Source organism: Vanellus vanellus (assembly GCF_965231255.1).
Source record: "Vanellus vanellus genome assembly, chromosome: 1".
NCBI lineage: Eukaryota > Metazoa > Chordata > Aves > Charadriiformes > Charadriidae > Vanellus > Vanellus vanellus.
Window position 1 is genome coordinate 175,918,547 of NC_138905.1, and position 18,228 is coordinate 175,936,774.

Here is an 18,228-nt window from a genome sequence, read left to right on the forward strand (position 1 = left end):
TCCACCACCAGTTCAAAAGTGCAAATGAATGCTACAGCAGCTCAGACCATTCATCTAACTAACATACCTAATTGGGCACACAATGTGCTAATCTGGAGAATAACAAAAACTTTCCAAGCATCAAACAATATTTAGAATAACTATTTTGAATTAGAACGAGAAATAAAATTAAGGACAGGATACATAAAGGGTAGGTAAAAAATGCAGCAAAAGAACCAATTATTTTCTTCCCAAATATTCTCTTTCCCCTGAATTAAATCAAAGGAAATAGCAGTTCTCCAAGCTGTTTTCTTACTACCAAAAAATACTTGCATTAGATGTGATTTTATTTATTTTTTCTTTTACTCTGCTGTACCATTCAGTTACACTAAGTAATCACATTATTTCCACGCTTACCAGGGATTTTGAATCCTCAGGCTCTGGCAGACTCACATTTTCTGCAGAAGATGCAAGTGAAAGAGAATCAGGAGGAGAGCAATACTCTGGTTTAAGAATACTGCTTCCAGCATCTTGGTCTTGGGATTTTACAAGTAATGCCAAACTAGGAGGAGGTGTTGACTGAACACCTTCTTTTTCCTCCTCCTCACCTCTGCTTCTGAACGCACTAGCGGAGAGAGGGTGTGCAGAGTCTGGTTGTGAAAATGAACTGCTGGTGAACAAAGTTTGAGTTCTTTTAGCTTTTTCTACTTCTCCGTTGTATTTCTGGGTATCATCCATCTGGGATAAAAATGACAGTTTGGTAAATATGTGCTTAAAAAAAACCAAACAAACCCCAATATTTCAGCAATCTAAATATATAACGAAAAAAGCTCTCCCTTACATGCAAATTCTGGTTACTGTACCCATTTCTATCTACCCACTTTAAAGAAGAGCAACACATTTTTTTCGCTTGAAGTGCTTGCAGAAGAATTAGTCCTGAATTTTTAAGATACACTTGTTAAAATCACCTGCTTAGAATGATTTGCATTCCTACCATTTTTAAAATTGAGACAAATAGAGATTTAGGAGAAAGCTATGAAAATAGACATAGTAATCAGGGGGGATCAGTTTCTGTGTTTCAGTGCTTTACTGAGCAGGCAAATTTTAGGATAGCATAAAATTTCAATTTCAAAGTCAGCAGAGCAGAGGAAACCTGTATCACCTGAAAAATTTGTCTTTAACACTTAATTATGTTAACTTAGCTTCAGACAATTTCATCCGATGAAGGCAGGTTTTTTGATAAGGAACACTAAGGACAGATACTACGAGTAATAAAAAGATTATTCTATCATCAAATATATTTATCAGCCTTATTTCTAGGAGTGCCTTTAAGTATAGAAACATAAGTAAACATCTAAAGCCACAACAGAATTGTCTGCTATACTAACACAGCCTTCATCAAACAGTAGACAATTTTTTTAAAAGAACAATGAAAGTTAAAACTCTGCTGTTTCCCCAGCTATCCAAGACCCCAACATTTACAAACTTTGGGAAAGAAGCGGAATTTTACCGTGAACGACCGTGGAAGTGACGAGATTCCTCTTGACTGGGCACCAAAAGGTCTTGGTGTAACCACAGATGTTAACCTAGAGGTATCAGTTTTCTGGTAACTTCTCGGGAGAGAAGCTGAAACCTGAGCTGACCCAGTTTGAGCATTCACCGAGTAGCGGGTAGACAAAAGAGCAGAGCTCTGCTCCTCTGCCAGGCTCTTTGACAGAGAGGGAGCTTCCCGAGTGGCCAAGCTCTCCGGCAGGTTCTCCTTGCGCGTCTGTGTGGCATACGCACTTTTGTTGTCCTTAGTGCTGTAGGAGGTATCTTCTTCCAAAAGGTAATCTTTTGCTGCTGACTGTGTGGAAGGTGCTTTTTCGTCACTAAACACATCATCATTCAGTGAATACATCCATCTGCGTTCATGTTTTCGTTGCCCATAGGAGTCTTGATCTCTGTCCTCCCTATGGGGACAAAGCATGTTAAAATACCAAAGTGACTTGACAAACAGGTGGGCACTAAGTTTTTCAACTACTGAATGTTCAAGGCAGAACATAAACAGAGAAACACATCTCCAGTAAATTAAAATGAATGGAATCATTTAAAAGTATTAGTATTTTAATGTATTTTTAAATCTACCTTCTTCCCCCTCCTCCCCATTTCAACACTCCCATAACGCTCAGGTACTCCACTCTCACATTAGGTACTCCACTCTCACATTATCAGGTTGCCACTACGACAGAAATATCTTTGCCAAGAAAATGGCGTAGCTATTCAAGTTACATATCCTCAGGAATTCAGACTTTATTGAGGAAATAATAGGTAGAAGGTAGTCCCATAACACTGCCTGAACTGTATAGCTCTGCTGATGTCTCTGAGCTATGAAAATGCTATACTGAACTTTAGATAACAAAATAAGATGGTGCCCTGAAGTTCAGATTGTTTTTTTTTTTTCTGCTATTCCTTCCTTTGTCATAAAGGACAACCACCACAGAGATAGTCTTTACCACATCATTTTTAAGATTCTGACAATACTGGACATTCAATATAATTAGCATTCACATTTTTATTCAAGAGACCATTTTTTGTCCTCACAAATAAGAAAAAAAAAGTACAGAAACTCAAAACATCGCTTTAAGACTTATTTAAATTTCTTTTATGAATACATGCCATGTGCCTATTCCATTCATCTCAGCCATACCTGCATAAAAAAAAAAAAACCCAAAAAAAAACCAGCCACCCAAAACCCTGTCATTACTGGAAACGGTACTCTGCTACTCAGATAACACTTTTGACTCTTTGGAGAAAACGGCAGAACACCCAGAGGAACCAATTGGGGATAGAGGGGAAATCAAGTAAAAGTTTACAGCTCTGTGATATACATTAAAATTCTGGCTGTATTTATCCACAGTGGCTAAAAGAATAGCAAATGCAGTGGTAGGGGAAAGAGAAATAGTTAAGTTGATCCAAGAATAAAAAAGGCAATTATCCAGTTCAACACTATTGTTTTAACTTCTTTAAAGTGGATGTAAATACTGACTTCTCAATACATTTCTTATGGATAGAAAGTAAAACATTACTTATAGAACAAAACAATTTATCATTCTGTGAAAACAATGCATTAGAGGACCATATTCCACCCTTCAATTGCCTAGATTTCTACACTATAATTTACAACTAAAATTGTTGAGTTGTCCGCAGAATCAATTGTAACTTGCCAGTAAAAGCTGCTCAAGAATTCAAGGGAATAAAAATGCTCAGATTTAAGTTCTTCAACACAATACTCCCTTTAGGGTCATTACCTCTCCTGCTGCATTTCTTTCAGTGACTTGGTAGTCCTTTCAGACACTTCAGAGGCTCTCCTTTCTATTTCTTCTCTCTCTTCCTTTTTCTTTTGCAATTCGGAAGTGAAGCTCTTTCTACGATTCTTCCATTTTGCTAGATCCTATAAGAATAACATGAATGTACACAAACAGATTTTCACAAGACCTCATAAATCTACAGAGGCATCCCATCACATGCTACCTACTGCCCTGATTTTATTTCCATGTCTGCATCACAGCCACATTTTGATGCACCTTCCCCCTAAATAATAAACAGGTTCTCATATTTCAGTTAGGGTTACAGGCTCACTGCCTGTAAGTTAAATAGTAATTACCAGACTACAAGTGGAAAAGTATGTGTTTTGCCCTTCCCCCCCCGCCCCCCCCCTTAATATTTTCAATTTTATTCTAGAATACTTCACCCAATGACACATAGTTGAAAACTAATGCAAATGCCATTTGTATTTCTATGTTGTAGGCTTTGGAGTTTGGGATTTTTTTATTTTTTTTTTTTCTCCCAAAATCACTACCATGTTAGACCGATACATTAGCTTAAGCATAAACATGCCTTAAATTCTAAATTGAAAACATATACTTCTATATTTTCTTCAGTTCTGTAAAACCACAATGCGAACAAGCAATATTCTGCACGAAATACCAGAGCTGATTTCAGATAAGTATTGAATGTTAGAACTGAGATGGCTGAGATACATGAAACAAACAACTATGAACTTCTTGCTTGGAGCTCTGTTCTTAACTTCAGCTTCCTGTTGGTAATTATTATCAAGCAGAGATTTTAATAAAAAAGAAAAGGTCTTCAGATACCCTTATGTTGCTGTGCAAAGCTACCACATCAATTTACAAGCTGGACTTAAGACAGAATTATTAGGGGAGAGGAGCCTCAAGAATTTGCACAAGAAAATATTATTTCCCTCCCTTTTCCCAAAGGATCAAATACTCAGACATTCCAATCATTTCACAAAAAAAAAAGTATTCACAAATTTCATATAACACATGAAACTATGCCCTAACTTTTCTTTATGTCCACAGAACTCAAGCCTGAAGGCTTTATTACAACATACACAAGCTTTATCCTGAAGCATTAAACAGATACTTATGATGGTATTTAGAATAATTTCAGTGCTGCGTTAAATGGACATTCCCAAAACCACTGCCAGTTGCATGAGATAGATCGTTTTAGAAGTCAGCCCCGTGAATTGCTGCACACATGCCAAAGCCTCTCTTCTAGCCACACTGAAGGCAGGGGGCACCCAGCCCTTCAGCAGGACACGCGAGGAGGGGCGAAAAGGAGTACTTACTTCTTGCCACTTCAGATCTTGTTCTTGTAATTGTTCTTTTATCTTTTGAAGCTCTTCGTAACGGATTTTGCGCAATGACTGCAGCTCCTCTGCACTGACATCATTCAAAGATTTACTCCTAGAAAGAAAAAAAAAGAGTACTCGGCTTTATCACATCGTAGCCATCATTTACACAAGTGAAACCTTCAAGAGAGAGAGATTTGTATTAGTACAACTGAGCGCTCTTGAGTGTTATTTCAAATAGAGCAGGAAACACACAGGCAGCTGAACGAGCAAGGCTGGGACATGCTCTAGTGACAGCACTCAAGTCAGTAGTTGCATATTTGAGCAAATAAAAATCAGGTTAAGGGAATAAGCAGCTCCGTAGCAGCTCCACGCTGATCCTTCACATTGAGATCCTCGTACCTGACAGCTACTTCTGTTTAAACTTGTTACTCTCTTTATTGACCTTGCTACTTTCTTTGACCTAAAAGGCATCTCCCCTCCTTGAGTCCAAATTCCTTTCATTTCTTCTCTCCAGTAACAGCCCCAGCATTGCCTCCCATTCTTTCCTTTCTTAGGCTAACCACAAAATTAAGTCAGTTATCGATGCATGTTTCTACATAATAAGAGTCATGCATGTCATAGGCCCCACTGGCCTACATTACTCCTCCCCAAGCCTCCCTGATGCTTTCCATCCAAGTCAGGACAGCCATCTTTTCAATAATTTCTTCAATATGGCTACAAGTTTCACCCGTGACCTTCTACTCACTAGTTCCCTTTAATCTAAATTCCTCCAAGCTCCCCTTTCATGCTTTTTCCCCTTCTCTCCAAAGCTATTTTCTCCTTTATTCTTTCACACTACAGTGATAATCATAACAGGCCTTTTAATTTAGGTATAGGACAAGACTTCTGCTCAGAGCTGATCACAGGCTCCTGAGACACCAAGCAAAATGCAGGTGTTCCATCATAAAGTTCAGTGCTGTGATATCAAAGGAAAGCTACACTTCTGGGTTTTATTTTTTCAAAAATACTTCTGTTTGCATTTATCCAAACAAAATCAAAATGTAACCAAGTTCTAACAGGACTTGAAAGTGCGGCACTCTTATATGATGGAAAATCAGGTTAAAAACAAAACTGATTCGGCACAGGGCCTTGCTCTATCTAACCTGTTACATACCAAGAAAGCTCTGAACTAACAAATCAGGCTCTCTCACTTCCTCCCAAGAGGCCCAACTTGCTTTTGTTGGTAACATAAGACTTTGGACTTTGGCCTCTAGAAATAAAGGCCAGGGCATTAACTCATTACACCTGTTTGCTTGTCTGCTTTCTGAGTAGGAAGAACACCAAATTTAGCAAAAATCTCATGGTCGTTACTGCAGAAAGTCTTTTCTTGTCCAGTTTTTTTCCTTATTTTTTTAATGGTTAAGTTATATCACATGTAGAAAAGGTTTCGGGTAATGGAACTCTAGGTAAGTATCAAAACTGTTGCAGATGAGTTCAAGAAAACTTACACGACTAGGGTTTCCTTTTCTTTCTCTCAAATTTCTACAGCTGCCTGCAACAAAATAGGAAAATCTAGACCTAAATACAATATACTATAAGTATGGGTATATTAATACCCAGGAACAGGATGTAAGTTTCAATTCTGGTCTTAAATTAAAAAAATCTAAGTAGTGACTTGAGCGTTCTGAGACTCCCTCCTCTAACATCTAACTTCTTCTGAAATATTTCTTGCTTCTTCTGGAAGTGTTCAGCCATTTACCAGGTCTTGCCTCAAGGTAAAAATAAGTAAGTAAATAAATAAGTGTACAATTAAAAAAAAAAAATAGAACACCATGCACAACCGAATACTTATCATGCCATCACACAGTAAGTGGAAAAAGATTTTTCTTTGAGTAACAGTACATCGTAAACAATACCTAAGTTCACATGGTACTAACCAATAAGTTTACCACTGAGGATTCAATAACCTGGAGTATATAAAATAACCACAGAACATTCATCAATCCCATGACAAATACCATGTTGTTTAATTATTTTCAAATTCTAGCTGTTCAGCCTTTGAAATAAAATATTTACTAATCTTCCTTTAAGTTTTTGAATGTTTTAAAGCCTAATTTAAGTACAGAACACCTAGTACTTCACTTCAGCAGGAATAAAATATTAGAGCTGATCTTCAAAGTGCCTGATAATGGGTTCAAGTTATGTCAGATGAGGACTGGATATTAGGAAACATTTTTTCACTGAAAGGGTTATTAAACATTGGAATAGGCTGCCCAGGGAGGTGGTGGATTTGCCATCCCTGGAGGTGTTTAAAAAAAGGGTCGATGTGGTACTTAGGGACATGGTTTAGAAGTAGTTTTGTCAGGGTAGGTTAATGGTTGGACTTGATGATCTTAAAGGTCCCTTCCAACCTCAGTAATTCTATGATTCTATGATAACCATAACTCGGATACCCTAGATGCTAGAGAGAACTTTTGCCAGACACATTGCTTTTAGTCTCTTACATTTGTTATGTAAATTGCCCAAGCACAGAACAACAAAGCAGCATGCACAAGTTGCTTTCAGCATGAGATTTTTGGCTACTGTGCATGCATGAAAATTTAAACAAGAGGCAAAAATAGCGCTATGATCTTTCAAGCTTTTATAAAACTTACCCTTGCTCATCAGAAAGCTTTTGAAACAGTCTGAGAAATCAGAAACCAAAAAAGAAAAGATTCAGTGTCTTGATATTCACAACAACATTAATACCACCAGTACACCAGCACTCTCACCAAGTGAAGGAGAAACAGAAAGCTTGAGGACCAGCCAGCACGGAATAGCACATCGGAGATCTGACACTACTCAAAACACACATCAGGACTTGCATGATGTGCAAGTTGGGCAGAACACTGACAGAACAAGGCTGCCTGCAAGTTTCCAACGCTTCCAATTTGGCAATAATGCATGAATAGAGCCTTGCATTAATTCTGCACCACTTATTCCAATGCTGCTGAACAGCATGATGCTCAAAAGATACTCATTTCAAGAAATGAAAATTAACGCAACTTGAGTTCCAACAAGAAGCCTAGCTTACAGAGGCTGTTTTCTTTTTACTTCAACCATGTCTGATACTAAATGAAAGTAATACTTGGAATGAATAAGTATAAAAGGCCATATATAGAAGTATAGCACACTAAGCAGATAACCAAATTCATGCAGTGTGATTCAAGAAGATTTTTAGTATCCTTGAATATGAGTATTTTATTCTACTGAATGAATTCTTAAAACGTGAAATATTTTCAAGCACTTCAGAAATATTCCTCAGTGAAGCTCGCACTCTGTTAACAGTAGTAAGCTTAAAAATTAAATGCAGCAACATCAAAGTATCAGCTGGAACATGGAAGTGTCTTAGTCACAAAGTAATGATGCACAGCTGGGAGAACTGCAACTTGCAATGCCGTATTTTCATAGCTAAGGAAACATTTCAAACCCCACTCTCCCCCAGTAAGTACAAAATCCAAAGGAGAGCTAGGAACTAGTTAAAAAACAGTATTCAGTCACAGAAGAAAAAAATGAGTATACCAGAAAAGGATTAGAGGAAAGAATTAATCAGGACTGTATGAAAGCAGGGAGGTAATACTGGCAGAATAAAATATGTCACAGTGGAATTTAATATTACATGGACACACACCTTGCATGCACCGTGACTTTAGCTGGGCAAAACAGCACTAACATTTTTTTTTACCTCATCTAATCATCTCAAAACTGTGGCAGGACAGTTTATAAGCATTTTCAAACTTAGGTGCAAGCAAGAATATGAGAATGCCCATTTCCAGAATTTGTTATTAAAGCATTCATGTGTTTCAGAAATGTTTTTACCAATTACATTGGGAAAAAAAAAAGAAAATATTTCTAGCTTCCATAGTCTTTTGAATAACCACTATTCCTGTTCAACCATGGAAAGAAACTTATGCAGAACTTTGAGCCTGAAGGAATGAGAATATATTTTCTCCAAAATAGCAGCCTAAAACTAGGAAACATTGTAATTGTTTTTTGTTGAAAATATGGTATTGCAGTCATGAGCTTCTATTTAAAGCAAATAAAAAGCTTGTCCAGGACACCACGAACAAGGAGCAGATTGGCACTCTATGAATGGTTCAGCACAAGACGATGCTTTTCTGAATGGAAAGGGTTCAACTGCACTCAAGCGCAATCCGTGCAGGACACAACCTGACCTCTCCACCATCTGCCGTTTCTTGTGTCTAACTTTGCTGGCCTCCCTGATTGCTTCCCACTTCTTCCAGTCTTCTTCACTGCACGGACCAGGGATAAAATTTACTGGCTGGACGTTGCTTCCCACCTTCCAAGATTCAATCTTGCGGGTCAGCATATCGTCCTTCTTATGGCGGGAAGATGGTGACATCACTCTGCCGTTGCTCTTTCTTTCCTCCGTTGTCGTGTTTTTTTCAAGTAAACATAGAAATTTGGACCGGATCTCCTCCGGAAGACTCCATGGATCAGGAAAGAGTGCCGGGTGATACTTGTCTGGAGCACCTGATAAAGGCACCTCTTTTTTCTGAGAGAGGATTTTACGGAAAATCATGTCATCCTTTTCCAAATCTGGAATCACAGGTTGGCCCTCTCTGGGTTGTAAAATTATCTCACCCTCTAGAGGAGGCTCCTCCTCAGATAATTTTTTTAAATACCGTGGGTCTTGGAGAACAACTTGATTCACATGGAAAGCCCCAGTTTTCCGAACGAACAAGTCATCATTTTCTAAATCTGGATACAGATATCCATTTTCCGCATCTCCTTGCTTGCTTCCTGGTTCAAAGGAAATATTCCTTCTACATTTTATGAGCCTAGGGCCAGAAGTAGGATCAATTTTGGTCTTCGTTTCAGAAGACAAGTAGTCAGAGTATTTTTGCAGGGCCTGAAGTAACGAAAACTGACTGAAGCATATAAAACAAAAGGAGGGAAGTAAAAATATCATTAACTAGCAAGAGACAAGCAGATCACAACGTACTGTGATATACATTTGGTTTAGACTTGCAGTATCCCTAGCAGTACAACTACACCACTTGGCATTCACCACCACTAACTGTAGCACAGCACACGTCAACCAATACGAAGGTATCACGGCATACCAACCTGCTCAGAAACAGCACACTTACATGCTCACACATAAAGCCAGTAACCCTATGCAGCATGTTATGCTTTGGCACTTATATGTTTCAGAAGACCAGCAACTTACGGCTACATTTAAAAAAAAAAAAAAAAAAAAAAAGAAAAAAAGAACAACAACAAAATAGTAATAACCAAAAAAAAAAAAAAAAAAGCACGACATCACAGGACGTGGTTTAATTTCATTTAGCTGTTGCATATCCAGCCATTTCTTTTTGATGCAGCAAGAGTACAGCTCATGCAGCGATATCAACCTGGGCTGATCAGAAGCCTCCAAGATTTTTCCTTCTGCAATCTGTGACAATGAGCTTCCCACAAATTCAGCAGTTGGTTTATAGCTCTGATCCCTTCTGTAACTGCTGTTCCAGTCAAAACTTGGTCTTGGTTGATTAGCAACAATGGCAGAACTTTGTTTGTAAGCAAATTCCCCATCCTCGGAATCTGATTTCTTTCTACTGTGCAGCAGCACAAAGAATGAGCAGAGGGAAAGACAAAAAAACCCATGAAGAGTACTCATTGAGTAAAATGCACAGTAGCAAGAGTGCAACAGTGTAATGGAAATAATATTTTAATTACTTTCTCAAAAAAAAAAAAAGTGAAAACATATCTTGCTGCTACACTGGCAATAAAAATGAAAAATAAAAAGTCATACAACTACATTTTATTTGTAAGTTTTGCACACAGGAGAGAAACAGGGGCATGCATGAAAACGCACCTGAACCCTTGAATCTCTTTATACCAAGGTTTGAAAGAGGATTTCCTGATTTTTTTCCATAGCAACTCTTCTTCTGGAGTCCAAAATTTAGGAAGAAATTTGTCAAAAGCAACCACTGTATTTGCCGCTGAAGAACTTAGCTTGCGAAAATAGAGATCATCTTTTTCAATGTTTGGGATGCCTATTTCTTCTTCCTCGTCCTCATCAAAATACCCAGATAATTCTGAAGGAATGTTAACTCTTGGTTTGTTTTCCTCTTTAGCATCCAAGTCCCTCTGCCTCCTCTGGTTACTGTTCAAAATACCCAATCAGTTAAGATATTTTAGGAGCAACTTGACATAAAGAATGCAAAAAGACATGCTTTTTGGCTCAGGAGTTCAACCTCGTGAATGAAGCAAATTAGTTCTCAATTCCATCACTGCAGCACCAGAAATAATAATATATATATATATAAAAAAAAAAGTTAAAAGGTTATATCAGCATCCTATAGCCTCTGACAAAAATATGAAGTTTGATAGAAAAGGCATAACAATTTATCAACTGTGTTAAAATGCTGATTAGAAGACTAACTTTATGGAGTTATTTATGGACTGCAATTTAGGTAATACAATAGTTACTGGATCTTGGATTAGTATCTCTGACCTCAGTGGTTCAAGCATTGCAGCTAGTGGACCAGCTGGATAACTTTCTTGTGAGCAAGATTTAGGAGGGTCATTGTGCAACACGAAATGATGTCCAGGTGCAGCAGAGCTTACAGGGCTCTTTTTGACTAGAAATCTACGATTTGCTAAGTCATCCATGACCACGTCGGGCAGCCTTCTTTCATCTTCTGAATCAGAGCCACTGTCATATTCATAGTTCATCTGGAGGGAAGCTGGATTTGTGAGCCCACACTCTGCTCTGCTACTTTGGCAGGAAGCTACAGGATTCCTTTCACGTCCACTGAGGTTGGCCAAAACAGGAACAGAATGAAGACAGTGAAGTCACGAAGGCAATGGTGAAACCCAAGAACTGCCCACTAATCTTATCTGTACGCACCAAGAAGCCGGACAACTGAAATTCATCACTGTATTTTCGAAGGCTTTAATGAGAAACTAAAACTGTAGGTCTAGCTCCCATGAACTTGCATTTAAGATCATTTAAATCCCCTCTATCTGGAGTCTGACCAGTCTCAAAACATTACTCAAAAAACAGAAAACTAGTTATGTGGAACAAAGTAAAAAAAGAAAGCCAAAACAAAAAACCAACCACACAACCACACCAAAACATCCCTCCCATTAAAATATGGAAACTCAAATACTTTACTTTGTATTTCAGCAACAGCAGCTTTTCTTTAACTAATAAAGAAATCATTTATTTAAGAATTCCTAAGTCAAAGTCTGGCTTACTAAGACCACACACAAGTACCTTGAAAATGTTCCGTCTGACTCGGTGAAGACAGGACTTGCCCAGCTCCTCCTGTTGTCCTCGTTCTTCTCTGTCCTCTTCTTTCTTAAGGGTGCCGGCACATATGCTGTCTGCTTGTTTTTATTGGGTAAGAAGCGATTGAAGTCAGTGGTAGGTTTCGGTTCAATCACAGAAATCCTACGGTAAGTCCTGTCATCTTTATGGGAGTCGTGCATTTTGAAAGGCAGTTCTGAGTCTGTGTCACTGTCACAACCTTAGAAGAAACGGGAGAAAAATGAAGGCAAAACATTATTCTCTAGACAGAAGCTTCTAGATAGAACTTGCACCAAGATGTTCTACAATCAATTTAACTCCATATTCAAGATGTTTTGGCTGCAAACTTGCTGAGCTACTGACAGGACAGTAGAAGAGGTATTTTTAGAAGAGATTGTAGTGAAGTTGCGATAAGGCCCATTAAGCTGAGTTTGGTTTGCATGCCCCTGCTACATTTGTTCCATTCTTTCACTATCACAGCACCCTGCAGGAAACAAAGAGCTAACCTCTAAAACCTTCTGTGCTGTTTTACATCTTAAATCTAATTAAAAACATCCTGACCACACAAATTTACTATCAAAGCCAAGTTACCAGCAAATACTATAGCAACATGCTCATCTCACCAGATTTATGCCCAGTAGAAGCCAAAGGTACGTCACATATGGAGCATGGCTACGGGCTGCTTTGCTCAGATCAGAAATGCTCCATATGGCCTTGGCTCAATGATTTTGTTATTCACATGGTACAAAATCCAAAAGCTCACTATTTTTATAACTTTAAGATAGACTACAAGGTAGTATTGCATTTTAAAACGGGGAGAGAAACACAGATTAGACTACAGCTGTAGGGATCCAATTTCACAAACTTTCCTCTTGTTAATTTTCTTTCCACAACAAGCTATCAAAAATAACAATTACTCTTCAGTTTTTAACCTAGACGGGAAAAACCCTATTCAATATTGAATAGTCACAAATGGAAGTGAAGACACAGAGGTTTAAGACACAGAGGTTTGACATATCCACACTAGGAACAAGGCAAGAGACTTCTGCAACTGTTGAATTTTAGGTGATCCCATCAGGACCTGAATTCTAGCAAGTTCCCTTCCTGTACCGTGGGAAAATACCCACACATACACATACACACACCATAATGCGGCTGTGAGAGTAAGAACCTACACATACACACACCATAATGCGGCTGTGAGAGTAAGAGTCCCAGCAACCCTTCATAGGAAAATGTATGTGAGCATATCTTTGTTTCTACCAACTGTTAAAGGTCAATATTTGCTTAAGCAAAATGCAACTGCAGCAGTTGCAAAACTAGAGTTGCCTTTCCCGAAGTACTAGGTCCATACATTGTCTTCTCTCACACTCGTAAGACGTATGTCAACAAAAGACTTAAAAGAGGAAAAAACATACCTTCACTGCCACCTTTCAAGGTTATATCTGATGAAAAGCTTGTGGAGGATCTTGAACCGAGAGAGTCCAAGCTATCAAAGGAATCGTCTCTTTTATGGGTAGTTGAAGATGAAAAGGGCTCTCCCCGGTCAACGTACCAAATATCACCGTACCCACTATCCCTGCCACTTCTGTTCAGGTGACTGGACTCTTCAAGCGCCTATGAGAGTAAGTTTTGAAAGGTATTTTGCAATAATTTAAGGTGCAAGTGCTACTCACAAGTTTTTGCTCAAAAAATTTTAAAATGCATTTTGAGTGCACAAATGGACTTTACCAAAGACTACTGCAAACTCCTAAAAATGACATATACAAAAGCTTGGATAGGAGATTCAACACAAGGTCTTAAATTGCTCTTATCTTAGCCAAAGGGAATCAAGACGAGGCTTTTCACAATTTATCACATCAATAAGAGACGGTGGATTCTGAATTTCATGATTATACGGGTAGCAGAAGAACCAGTGTAAGTCAAAAATTCCTTTCACGTGGACTTTGACAGCAAGCAAAACAAACAAATGACTATGTTCTCCAAACTAAGAATAAAATTAAACTCCCAAGAGATTGTTTAGAGTCGATGCTGTAATGTATAGCACACTATAAAATTCAGGCTATTTGTTTACTATTCTTTTTGGATTCCTTACCTTAGTCAACGCTTGCCCTAATAACTTCTCAAATGCTTTAAGATTGAGGTATGGACCATTATAATGAGGGTTACTTTGTGCTTTTCTCCCAAGCCAGTATAATGTAATCAAAACCTAAAACCAAACAAATAAAAAAAATACAAACTTAATTAGTATCTTCTCATACAATGTACCAGCATAAAAGAATCTCAACATGCTGTTAGAGATGTTTTTCACAATGAATTGTAACATCTGGTTTACAGTATTAGATATGATCTCCATCAAAACCAATTAAAGAGCGTTACGATGCAGCTCGTGTATCTCAAGTAAACTGTTTCTAATTATTACACTTATTTGGGAAAGTAAGCTGCATAGAGATCATCATAAGATGGCACTAATTTGCATCAGATAAATGAAGAGCTGAAGAATAAGGTAAACATGATAGTGCCATAACCAGAAGTGTTTTAAAAATATTTAATGAGAATTAGCATGAAATTGTTTCAGAAAGCATTGAAGTAAGTATGTCTTACATTTTTCACTCTTCTGTTGGTCTCCTCCGGTCTGAAGCAGGACAGGGAGTGAGAAAAACAAACCAAAAAGTTTTAAAATACTTGACTTAAAATTTAATTATTATTCAAGACTTAAAAGGTTTCAAGCCCAATTAGAGGCCAGTTCTAAATATACAACTATGACTGTTCCAAAAGAAATCAAAAGCAATTTGCTTTGAATTCATAGGCCTAACTGTACTATTTCAATCGTACATATAAAGCGAGAAACTGGCTGATCTATTATCGTTTCTGATTTGAGAGGTACTCAGAAAGGCTCTAGGGTTCTTTAATTAGCCAAGATTTTTAGTTGTCAACAAAATAAAAGTGGAAAACTAGAGAACGACTTTGGGAAATATAGTCTCTGTTAGCCAGGAAGATCTTCAGTTCCAAAAGAGAGCAGATTCAGTTGCTACTTTTCCCCCCTGATTGTATTACGTTTTCTAAAATATTTGCCTAAAACACAGAGAATGCTTCAGCCTAGAGAGCATTTTTCAGGCAAAAAAAATGAGCAACTGACACTGGGACAGCTGGAGAGCGATGTTGTAGGGCTGGAAGGAGGGGTTTGGTTTGCTTTGATGCAAGATGCATGTTTCTTAAAAAGTATTAAATAGATATGCGATCATCAACATTAGTAAACTCTTTTTTTCAAAACACATAGCCAATTTGTGGCACACCTCAGAAGTGCACCAGTCGACACTCAGCGTGGTCCTGTTCTCCTCCTGCTCATTTTCAGAGCAAGAAGAAGAAAGTTTTTGGATGGGACCCTCCCGCAGGTGGGGTACCGTGGACTCAGTCCTCAGATGTAGATATCCACAGCTGGACTGCAGACAGCGGCTGCACAACACTCCCCGTTATGGAAGGGCAAGCAAGTGGCTTAAATACACTGAAATGACTTTTCACCTGCCCCAGACGCTGTTGGTGTGGGGTGGCTCAGTGGCAAGCTTCCCACATCGCACGGTGAAGCGGTTCAAACAAAAAACGCCATGAATTAACATATGGCAGCAGAAAGACCTATGCAGAGCCCCCTAACAGGTCAAACCAACCATGTACCAGGGCACCTATCCTGTTTCTGGTCATTTAGGAACAAATTAGTCAACAGCTGCAGCGAACAGGTAAAATAAACCGTTCAGGGAACGGTTACGAGGTAGCAAAATGATGACAGGGCCTGGTCAGGGTAGATGGCACTCTTCACGGAAATACAATATTCAAAGCAACATGACAACCAGCAGGAACACTGACCATCCCTCCTTCTTTTTCTTTCTAGTTTGAGAGCACCCGCTCCCACTCGGTGCGGCTGTAACTGCCTTGCCCGTCCCTCACACCATCAGGCTGCCGGGAACACAAAGTCCTGGGATGGATCCGACCTGCGCAATCCCCACCTGCAGCTTCCTTAAAATCACATGCCAGAGATGCTACTGGCTTTGTAGTCAGTGACCTCTTTCTCACGGATAAGGAGGAACCCTTTTCCTTTAATGTGAAATATTCACACATCTTTTTTTTTTTTTAAACCCCTTCTGAAACACATTGTTGTTCTTTTTTCACTGGAGACTATTATTGAAAAAAATTTTCCTCTTCCTTTTGTTCAGTACACGGATTTCTTTTCCAACGTCCATGCTGCAGGACAGACCACGGCCGTGACATAATGCACTGGCTCGAGACAGGTTGGTTTCCCAAGCAGTGGATGGAAAACTATTCTTGTAGCGGTGCGTATCAGCATTATGCTTCCCACACCTGACAGAGAGCATTTTAAGGATTTACATTCTTTAGCTTCAAGATCTAAGAGCCTTTAGGGCAGAATTTTTTCCGTTATTTGCAATTATATAAGCAGAGGCCAGGCATGCCCTTGCTAAGGATGCCTTAAAGTTTGCTTCCAAACTTTAGCAATCTAGCAAGCAGCAAAAACCTCTGCCCGTAGTCAGCTGGGGCCTACATCCAAGAGGTGGCCAACACTCATGTAGAGCAAAGCCACATGATTGAACGTGATGGGTGTCCACTTCTGCTTTCCATGAGTTCTCTGGGATCGTTCATGTCAATCATTTGCAACAGGAGGAACGTTCAAGCTGGTTTTATATTTTAATATATTTTCTACACTTGAATAACCACAAATACACTAGGCCTGCGTACTTGGGCTATAAACAACGCAAAACTTAAGACATCCACGTAAACTAATGAGCATAGTTGAGACCCAAAAGGCAGCCAGGGAAATACTTCACACACTCGAATGAGAGACCGTGCTCCATTCGCATGTTTGCTCGGCTAACAACGGAAGCAAACGGACAAACTGTTTACTCTGCGTGAGCAAGATTTCTTCACTTGTATTACTACTCTCCTTCTCTTAACTACACCTATTGGTCTTTAAACCTTTTAAGCAGTGTTTCGTGATAGATGTGGTCTGACCAGAACAAAAAACAAAGTAAGAAAATCCCTGCTAATGTAGAACAATCAGTTCCTCATTTATACAGCCATATATTAATTCTTCGATGGCCCTGAAGTAAGGGAAAAAAGGAGGATTCCAGATGATAAATGTATTGTCCTAGAATCTGTGTAAAACAAAAGGTATATAATTTTTTGCCAAAACAAAATCCGGAATAAAAAAAAAAGCAATGCTGTTATCTTACTGGAAGGCCTTAAAAGGAATTTGTCACCTGCAAATGTCACAGCTGCTTCTCTCTGAGGCATGCAACTTACAGAAGGTGCACTTTGGATCCACTTGTTATCATTCTCCAAGTGAAATAAGAACCTTTTATAAGTACAACCTGGCCAACCTCACGATGCGTATCTGAGCTTAGGTGCACACGCCATTGCCCAGTTACCCTCCAGTATATTACGTTTAAAATAGCTGGGCAAATATCTATTGGATGGTAGTGTGAGACAAACTGAAGAGCTTTTAAGAGGAATGACTTTTACCTGTGAGCAACAAAATAAAATAAAGCCAGATTTTACCTCAATTGAAGTACATGAAAACACAAAATGAAATAATTATATTAAATAGAAGTTCCTCATAAAGTGTTATCAGAATGTAAATATTATGCAGTACTATGCAAAGAATTCAACTGGGGACTCGTGTATAACTCTGAACAGCTACAGTTCACAGCAGGGCACAAGACGGAGGCACCAACCTCAAGTATAGCAAGTTCTTCGCTGCTGTGAGAGGAGGCAGGATCCTACCTTCTCTGACAACCTGTTGCTACCCAACAGTGAGCTCCTGCTCCCGCCTCCGCTCCCCTTCTCCAGTCTGGCTCTAAACATACAGGGCTGAAACACTCAGTTTCTCACACTGTATTTGAAGAAATCAGTTAGAGGCTGGAGTGCAAGAACTTCAGCAATGCAGCCTTTAAGCTTTTTAAAAACTCCTGGACAATTATAACCTTATTTTGAACATGTCTATAGCATTGAAGCTCGCACAGAGCGCTGCTCGTAGAGACATTTGTCCTATGAAAGCTATTCTAGGAACTGAAGGGGCAACCCACTTGCTGAAGTATCTTCATCAATGCAAATAAAAGCCAATCCTACAGTGGGCAACTGTGAAAGAAGTCTGCTTTTTGATGTTTTCATCCAAAATCATCACAGAGCCCAGCTGGTGCAGAGTATGTTCTTTATAAAAACATTATTCTGCGTAACCTAATTTCTGGCTTGCATAAACGTAGGCCATTATGTTGAAAGTTACAAGCAGGCTGCTGCTTTGCTCAGGAGG

The 18,228-nt window shown here is 38.9% G+C and overlaps 1 protein-coding gene across 3 annotated transcripts in view; it reads right to left on the minus strand.

Moving 5' to 3' along the window:
• Positions 1-13,424, minus strand: part of LMO7 (LIM domain 7) — a 45,114-nt gene extending 31,690 nt beyond the window's left edge. The window contains exons 1-11 of one of the 3 annotated variants that reach the window (XM_082485056.1): positions 13,331-13,424; positions 11,880-12,132; positions 11,115-11,414; positions 10,473-10,763; positions 10,012-10,212; positions 8,809-9,525; positions 7,249-7,278; positions 4,610-4,727; positions 3,270-3,412; positions 1,490-1,931; positions 397-717 (exon numbers count right to left, since the gene is read on the minus strand). In XM_082485056.1, the coding sequence (XP_082341182.1) occupies positions 397-717; positions 1,490-1,931; positions 3,270-3,412; positions 4,610-4,727; positions 7,249-7,278; positions 8,809-9,525; positions 10,012-10,212; positions 10,473-10,763; positions 11,115-11,414; positions 11,880-12,094 (2,778 nt within the window). In that variant the 5' untranslated portion in view covers positions 12,095-12,132; positions 13,331-13,424. The remainder of the gene's footprint in view (positions 1-396; positions 718-1,489; positions 1,932-3,269; positions 3,413-4,609; positions 4,728-7,248; positions 7,279-8,808; positions 9,526-10,011; positions 10,213-10,472; positions 10,764-11,114; positions 11,415-11,879; positions 12,133-13,330) is intronic. The other 2 variants (XM_082485055.1, XM_082485057.1) reach the window with 2 other exon arrangements.
• Positions 13,425-18,228: the final 4,804 nt, after the last annotated feature.